Genomic DNA, 8,828 nt, shown 5'->3' on the forward strand with positions numbered 1-8,828 from the left:
ACTCTATGGATCATTGGGTCACAGCGAGTGCTGATTAATGGTGCTTTCTCCAACATCCCGCATACTTCTACCGGCTCCCTGCAAGGCTGCGTGCTTTCACCCCTGCTATACTACCTCTACACAGACGGCTGCAGGTCTACCCAACAGAACTGTCACCTGGTGAAATTTGCTGACGACACAGTCCTCCTGCTCCTGCTGTCAGGATCGTCACAACATCACGGCCCTGCCCTTCAAGAGTTTGTGCACTGGTGTGACTCCTGCCTCGATCTCAACATGGATAAAGCGAGGAAATGGTGGTGACCTTCTCTGACATGCAGAGGGAGAAGGCTGCAGAAATCATTGTGCCGGAGTAAAAATAACTGGGGACTATCTTTGATAACCTGCTGAGGTTTGAGACAAACACAGAGGAGATCATCAGGAGATGCCAGCAGTGGCAGTACTTGCTGAGAAAGCTCAATTCCTTCTCGGTCATATTTATTAACACAAACTGCAGATTTACAATGTTCTCGCTTTAAAGATAGTTATGTGATGTCATGAAGAATGGGTCGTGTTGAATGGTTGTATTGTGTTTGTCATGTCTTTTTACTCTACATGTCGCCTAATTGTCCCTCTGGGACAAATAACGTTTTTTTTAATTGAATTGATCACAATTGTACAGAAGTGCTAACGGCTTGGTTAAAGCATAGGATTAAAGGCACAGTTTCTGAATACGAACTCTGTGCATTTGTCTATGGATTGAGCGTTTTGATACTTTTGATAGAGCATTTATATAGCACCATGGCCTGCTTTGTAATGTAAAGACATGGCGAAGCCATTTTTTTACAATATAGGACCTTTATTTTGTCTGTAGAATGTTTCTTGTGTGTAGAATCCCTTGAGCTTCACAATGTATTAGTTTTGGACACTCATTTTTTAATTTTTCACTCCTTAAAATCATTGTGACTGTATTCTAGGAAATAAAACCAACTATATAATTTTTCGGTTATTGTATTTTTCTACTGAATTGCGTAACATGGAGGAAAATATTTCACTGCTCGAAGTTATAACACGACAGACTTCAACCAACGCAATTAAAAAAATAAAACCAAAAGTATACGTAAGAAACAGTCTGTGTGGCTGTGCCTAGTGTTGTTTTGTCTGTTAGCAGGATGCAAATACAGTTTCACATGTGGTTTTTAAGAGAACCTTGAGAACTGGAGGAACTACAACAATGCATAGTGAAGTACACATGAGGACACACATGCACAAATAAAACATGGTGGCAAGACTTGACAGTGCAGACCTGGCGTAACTGTGTTTACACTTCTTATAGCAACACTGTCAAAGGACCCAATATCATTATTAGTGAGATATGTTTGCAAATAATATTAGCGACAAGATTATCTCAATTAATCTTCGAATTATAAAACAGATAAAACGAAAAGGTGACTTTGATCCAAAAAAAACAAACATTGATGGTGATGTCATGTTTGGTCATTTATTTCATAAATCGGTGAATGCAAGTACATTACAAAAAACAACAATATGTGTCAAAGACAATTGTTTATAATGAATTCATTATCTGGGCGGCACGGTGCTGTGGTGGCTAGCACTGTCACCTCATAGCGAGAGGGTTCCTGGTTTGAATCCCAGCTGGGGCTGGCTAATATGAAAACAAATCCTGTGCCATGAGAATGTTTCCCCCTGTGCACAGTTTACATATCAAAGTAATCTATGTAAATCTCCCAGATTCAGATACGTGCCGAGAACAAAGCAAACCATGTACGTAGCTTGAAAGGTTAACAAGCTCCAAAATGTCTTTGTAGGAAATGGTTAAATGTTTGACACTAATGCTTAATTTACTACATGCTCAGATATTCAAGTTCCCCTAACCTCATATAGCTTTCATGTGCGATACAACTCCATTCAAAACACATCATTGAGCCACTGTTGCACTAAGACATGTTCCTTTGTCATGATGAAATGGACAGTTTATTTTGAGTCGGTCCCGAGTACAATCCTCTCCTGCTGCCCCAATAAAGCTACTATTCAATCCCATTAAACAGCTGTTGAACGTATAAGTCAGTATGAACCAATGGGCTTGTCACTTAGAGCCACACAGAGGCTGTGTATTGCTGAAAATATTGGGAAACTTCATACCACACTGATAGTTTTGGATAGGACTTATAAGATAATAATATAAAGAAGAATATTGTGAGCTTTATCCTTTAAGATAAACGCTTTCAAATAGCCTTATATAAATTATATTACTGATCCCTTGGGGATTTAATGGTGCATTTATCTTTGCTACAGGAATAAAACATTCTATACAGACAGGTGTTTTGGAGTTTTTTGTGTTTCTTTTTATTTAAAAAGTGCTTTCAGACCACCCAGCATTATTAAGATATTATTATTCAACCATATTTCTGATTTTTTTGTTAATCCTCTCGCATGCCAGCTACTCATGTTGAAATTATTCTGGCAGGCTTCGGTGAAGGTTGCAGTATTAATTAGGTATTAGCTTCCTCGTGTGTGTTTTTATAGTCAGTAGTTAATGATTTCTACCACGCTCTCATCATGTGATCTCTCTTGGTGTTCTCGTCCAGGGTGCGTTCAGACGGTACTCTGCTCCTCTGTCACACGGTTGGAACAGTAGTCCTGAATACCTGGCGGAGGTGAGAGGATGAGGGTGACGATGATGAGAACAAGAAAAAGATTGGACACACAAGAATACATCTTGAAGATCTTTGTGTGTGTGTGTGTGTGTGTTTGCTTTTTATTAATTGCCTGTTTTATAAACCACATTTGATTCATCAACTTTAATCTCATGCTAAATGGCTATGGGACTTGATTTCTTCCTCTTTAGTCGACTGCTTCCCATTTGTAAAGTGATCACTTCTTCTTTCATTACATTTTATCAGGAATCGGGACGTCATTTGAACCATCTAGTCATCAAAAATAAAGAGGGACTTCGTTGGAAGCCGTATGTGTGTCTAACTTCCTTTCTTGGAATGTGACAAAATCTACAATATGATGCGAGAGGTGGGCAAAACAGATGTCGGGGATGCTTGTGTGTTGTGTTTGTATTCCTGTTCATACTCACTTTGCACAATACTTTGGTAGGCTTTAGCAGCAGGAGAGTCAGGTACTTCATTGAGGAAAGACTTGCCCTCGTCGCAGCTTCGTGCTATCCTTGGGTCTAGAGGTACCTTTCCCAGCAGGGGTAGATTTAGATCCGTGCACATTCGCTCTGCGCCCCCGCTGGTGGGAGGGAAGATCTGCGATGTGTTCTACAAGGAAAAAGGACAAAGAAAACATATGTTATGTATGCATTTTCAGATACTACGGGCCCTAAATTATATAGGATCCATGCTGCTCTATACATGCTGAGCTCAGGAATGGAAAAGTGGAAAACTGTCCACTGTTGAAATAGTTTCATTTCAACAATTATACGTTAAGTCATTTGTGATAGCTGCTTCAAAATGTTTAGAAGACATCAAAATTATGGTTGGCAGAAATGATATTTCATTGTCAAAACTAGACTAAAATGTCTTTAGTTTTGTTGACTAAAAGTAACAGAAAAAAAAAGACTCAACTTATTTTCTTAACTAATTAAGATTTTCATCAAAGACTGGAAAATCAGTCCTGTCTTGTGACATCCACCACATTTTAATTCCTGGAATTTAAGATACCAGAGGTTGAAAGAAAGCCTTCCACCAACAATACCATCTTAGGGGACAACAATATTAAGATGAAAAACAGATCTAGGGCTGTCCCGAGCACCTCAGCCTGCTCGGTTATAACTTTATATTTATATTGTGCTGTTTTATAAAAGAGTTTATCATAAAAAGACAAGTCCCTGTTCTCGGCCGAGATGGGCGGCACAGTGCTGCGGAGTTACAGTGTACGCGATCGCAAATGACAGCAAAACTCAAGACTCACACTGAGCTGAAATGGAAACATTGTGCTGCAACACTTGACTTTTGGTTAAATAAAATGTATTGTTTTTTAAGGATTCTGTTATACTACAATTGAAAAACGAACTAAAACACTCATAATTGATGTGTGTTTTCACAAGGTAAGGGTGGTTTTTTACTAATTCAGACTGCAAAAGAAGCACTTTTAAGCATTTCATAGCACACTAAAGAAGATGATAATGCTTTAAGGCTGCTTAGCACCTGCTAGTACAAATTCTTTTGCTGTAAGAGATGAAGTGACAGCTCTGTGGTCATGCTGGTTCTACCATGTCCGTCAACCAGTGTTCTTCTTTGTTGTCTGCCCTGTGGTTGTTTGTCTGTCCAGTCATCTGCTTGCCTGTACAACTTTTTCTCCCCAGACTGCATAGTTTCTTTTGTGTACGTGTGTGTGTGTGTGTGTGTGTCCGACTGGCCGTCTGTTTGCAACACTGTGAATACGCATGTGCATCTGTCAGTGACCTTGCATGAAGGGCAGACGAAACCACTCATGTTCTCCACCACTCCAATGATCGGCAGCTTGACTTTCTGACAGAATCTAATCTCCTTTCGCACATCCTGCAACGATACCTCCTAGAGAGAGAGTGAGAGAGAGAGAGAGAGAGAGAGAGAGAGAGAGAGAGAGAGAGAGAGAGAACCAGAAAGAAAGACAGAAATAGAAAGGCAAAGCAATAGAGGAGAGAGAGGATGAAGACAAGAAAGAGGGAGGAAACAAAGACATTGGTGAAAAGAGCAAAATTTGTTTGCCCTCCCCTCACGACTGTCATCAGGGTTCCCTTGAGAAACGCAGTTAGCCCTGATAAACTGAGCCGCTCTTATTTTGATATCTAGAGCCTGGCAGGTTGACTGTCCCTTGTCTGTTTGGGTAATTCCCACCTCGTGTGTGGCTAGTTTTGGTTAAGCTGAGGGAATGAGGAAATGATTCTACTGCTGTCTGACCTCACAGAGTTAATTTAAGTATCAGGAAGTGTTTGCTCTTTCACCAGCAACAATAAGACTGGATTGATTTAGGGACACTTACACTTTCTCAACAAGACACAAGTGCATTGTGACAAACATTGTAGAGGGACAAGACATTATTTTTAGCATGCTAACAAGTTAATGGACTAATATCTAACATTAGTTTCTACTCGATACTCTACCTGGTTTAGTACACACCCACCTAGTGTGTCCTTGCTATAACAACTATAAACAAATAACTACCAAACATGATAATAACTTGACATGGTACCATAAATGTCTAGTCCCACTGTAGCATTGACTTTTTATGGGTTTATGATAAACTAACATCCTCTGGTGGCTGCACTGTAAAAAAAAAAGTGAAACAGTTTGCGATTATGATGCACTTGGATTACTTTACTGCCAATATCTTTGAGTATACAACTATTCTGCAATAACAAAATACATTTAGTGTGTGTGTGTGTGTGTGTGTGTGTGTGTGTGTGTGTGTGTGTGTGTGTGTGTGTGTGTGTGTGTGTGTGTGTGTGTGTGTGTCTGTGTGTGTGTGTGGAGAGGAGAGAAATGTGACAGTAAATGACAGTATAACACAGTAAAGACTCTCACACTAGACTGAAGTGCTGCAACAGTTGCATTCATTTTTAAGGATTCTGCTATTCTACAATATTGGGAGAAAAAAAAGAATACAGCCAAATCTTTAAATTGAAAACTGAATACCTACACAATGAATAAATATCTGAATAGTTGAATATTCGTGTCCAGCCCTTGAACAGATTCCCATAACTTGTACTAATTTTATTGGCCACGCTGTCTCTAGACCTGCCTCATGCACCTACATTTCCAAGAATAACTTTCCATAATCCCCCACAACGGGGAGTAATTTGTTGTATTTAGCTGTGGGTTAAAAAAGTAGGCGGAGAGCGGACTGGTGACAGTCACAGCAGTAATTGCAGTGAGGGGTTTTCCAAATGAGATAAAATGAAATCCCACGACTTACAGCGACGTTGCATAATGAACTCTTCATCTATTGCGGTTTTCTTACTTTCTGAATATAAGCACGTTCTACACAGAAGTTCTTTCTTTATATACAACAAAACCTAATGTTTACTGCAAACTGTACATGTTTTGTCTATGAATATAGCATAATTTGTAACAGCACTGGTAATCTCTCTAAATATATATTGTTGTATCACAAAGAAGAAGAGAATTTCAGCGTTAAGAGTGATGCACATGCAGCTGGGGGGCAGAAATGTTGCGTTTTGAGTAAAGGATGTGATTCTCTCATGCTCTGTCAGTTAGCGTTATGGCTTTTAGCGTTACTATCACTATCATTTTTACTATCTAGACTTGCATGAAAACAACCAGCTGGACTGGAAATCACCAATTGCAGTACAAGTAGTCATATCAGGTGTAGTGAATGCAGACGAACATATCTGAGCGCGTAATTTCCCTTCAAAGTTGCTGTGAATGCTATTAACACAAAGATTAGGGGGGTGGGTGGGTGGGTGGGTGTGTGTGTGTGTGTGTGTGTGCGCTACCTGTGGTGTGGTAATGATGACAGCTCCATCAACGTGGGTGGAGCTCAGGTACTGGACGATCGACAGGTGTTCGTCAGAGGTACCAGGGGGTGTGTCCACAATGAGGTAGTCCAGTTCACCCCAGTCAACATCTCTCAAAAACTGTTTGATCATCCCTGATTTTAAAAAAACAAAACCACACAGGGTATACTGGTGTGACATTCGGAAAAAGTGAGATGCATTTTTACACACACACACACGCACAAACATTACCGTTCTTCTTGGGTCCTCTCCAGATCACAGCATCATCAGGGCTACTGAGTAGGAATCCAATAGACATGACTGCCAGGTTGTCCTCCACATACTGCAACATACAGTCCACACACAGACAAATGCATTCATGAAATATGCAATTTAAGAGTTAAAGAGTTAAATGGTAAAAATGAAAGCAGCACTGTTTGACTGGACTAACCACAGGGGACCAGCCTGAACCACTCTGGTGAACCTGTGCACAAGAGAACAGATTACAGACCTACTCTGAAGTAAAAGCGTATTTTAATTATTAGTAGTAGTATTATATGTGGTTTGTACTATTACAAATTATAATCAGTGAAACATTTCTTCACAGTAAATTTGTGCATTACATTTAACATTTCTGCACACAACTCACCTGCTCCCCTTCTAAGCCCATAATCCTGGGAATGGATGGACCACAAATATCTACATCCAGAAGGGCAACCTAAAAACAGTGAGAGAGAGTCTATAGTGTCGGGGAGTATGTGACAGGCTGAACTGAACTTACTGTTTTGTAATTCTGTCCACGGCAAGCATTAACAGTGAGGTAAGGTAGCAGAAGATTAATCTTTGAATACACACAGACGTAACAGCGCTACCACAGCAAGAAAAAAATCTGAAAACTATCTGTTTTTGCCAAGCGGAAACCACAGAGGGATGAAAACTAAAGCCGTCGCAGAAGTGTCGAAAACCGTTCCCCGAATGGCCACTTAAAGCCCCACATTGAGCTTAATTTCAGAAACCTATGGGTGATGTTACACAGCATATGGTTAGGCTAAGACCAGTGAGGTCTATGGTTTACAGTAATTAATGTTCACATGCATCTTTAACACACTGCAACTAAGCTGTCATAAATACATACATAAATAAACACATACATACACAAACAATGACTGCTGTGTCACTGACTAGCTGAGCTGTGGTTTAGAACAGGTTTGGCTAAACTAGAACTCACAGGGGCCTAAAATGCAACTAATTTGGAGCTAATGTGTTAAAACGAGCCAGATCACAGCTAAACAGCTGCTAAACACGATAAAGTTACCTCATTGAGTCCATCTCAATCATGTGATTCAGAGGAATGCTTCATAAATAGCACTGTATATTATCTTGAAATACAGTATTGAAATTACTTTCAGCTTTATAATTTTACAATTTCCGTGACCAAATCATTAAAAGCTCAAGCACTAATTGGGTTTTTATAGTCTACAATAATAACTCTGTCTCCTTACAACCTACTGCAGCATCAACAATCTGTCAGAGATATCTTACATTACAGCTGCAGAGGGGATCATTCTTATATTATACCTATAATATTTGTTTTCAGTGACTCTCATCAGGTGAGTTAAGAATTAATGTGTCTCACCTGCCTACATCACTGACACCATGTCCTCCTTGCAGGTACTGGACATAATGTCGGTGCAATAGTTAATACAAGGTTACTATGGAATTAAATGTAATTACACTATTGTAATAGTTTGATACTTATAATATGGCTTTTGGTAGATTATACAATACATGGTGAAAGACTGGAACTTAGTTACCGGTACTTAAGAAATTATGACCTTAACTTCTTTTAACCCATGTCTGCAGTGACCTCTAGTGGCATTTTGTTGATTTCTACAAATGGTTTTGCCTCTTTTGATCTAGCTGGCCGCTTTGCACACTGGAAGCCAAAATGAAAATGAAAATATTACCTCCTTTGTGCTGTCACTTGCCAGGGCGTGAGCCAGGTGAGCGCTGAAGGTACTCTTCCCTACTCCTCCTTTCCCAGACAGCACAAGGATCTTGTGTTTGACTGTTGACAGCTTCACTGCTATCTCTGCTATGGCTGGAGATGAGATAAGGGATGATATGAAGGATGGAGAAGACTCAAATGGGACAAAACCAGTTCACTGAAATATTGTTTGCTTTAAAGCTGCCTTTGCTGCTCAATTTAAATCATACCAATAGTCCCACATAAATTTGTTGAACTGCATACATCAAATGATCATAACGTAGTATCACATGTAGCAGTCTTACCAGGGTCCGGGGCCTTGGTGTCTCCAGAAGCACATATTTTCTGGTTGGGACAGCCCTGACATGACGAGGACTTTCCTGCTTGCTCACT

General features: G+C 39.9%; 1 protein-coding gene across 1 annotated transcript in view; it reads right to left on the reverse strand.

The window, feature by feature from the left end:
* Positions 1-1,469: 1,469 nt before the first annotated feature.
* The window catches only part of nubp1 (nucleotide binding protein 1 (MinD homolog, E. coli)), an 8,793-nt gene continuing 1,434 nt past the window's right edge, over positions 1,470-8,828 (reverse strand). Inside the window, exons 2-10 of the mRNA XM_083930970.1 lie at positions 8,741-8,828; positions 8,416-8,549; positions 7,098-7,166; positions 6,900-6,932; positions 6,701-6,791; positions 6,449-6,603; positions 4,416-4,526; positions 3,083-3,269; positions 1,470-2,645 (exon numbers count right to left, since the gene is read on the reverse strand). The exon at positions 8,741-8,828 is cut by the window's right edge and continues 17 nt beyond it. Of these exons, the coding sequence (XP_083787096.1) occupies positions 2,593-2,645; positions 3,083-3,269; positions 4,416-4,526; positions 6,449-6,603; positions 6,701-6,791; positions 6,900-6,932; positions 7,098-7,166; positions 8,416-8,549; positions 8,741-8,828 (921 nt within the window). The 3' untranslated portion in view covers positions 1,470-2,592. The remainder of the gene's footprint in view (positions 2,646-3,082; positions 3,270-4,415; positions 4,527-6,448; positions 6,604-6,700; positions 6,792-6,899; positions 6,933-7,097; positions 7,167-8,415; positions 8,550-8,740) is intronic.

This window comes from Echiichthys vipera, assembly GCF_963691815.1.
Source record: "Echiichthys vipera genome assembly, chromosome: 17".
In the NCBI taxonomy this organism is placed as follows: domain Eukaryota; kingdom Metazoa; phylum Chordata; class Actinopteri; order Perciformes; family Trachinidae; genus Echiichthys; species Echiichthys vipera.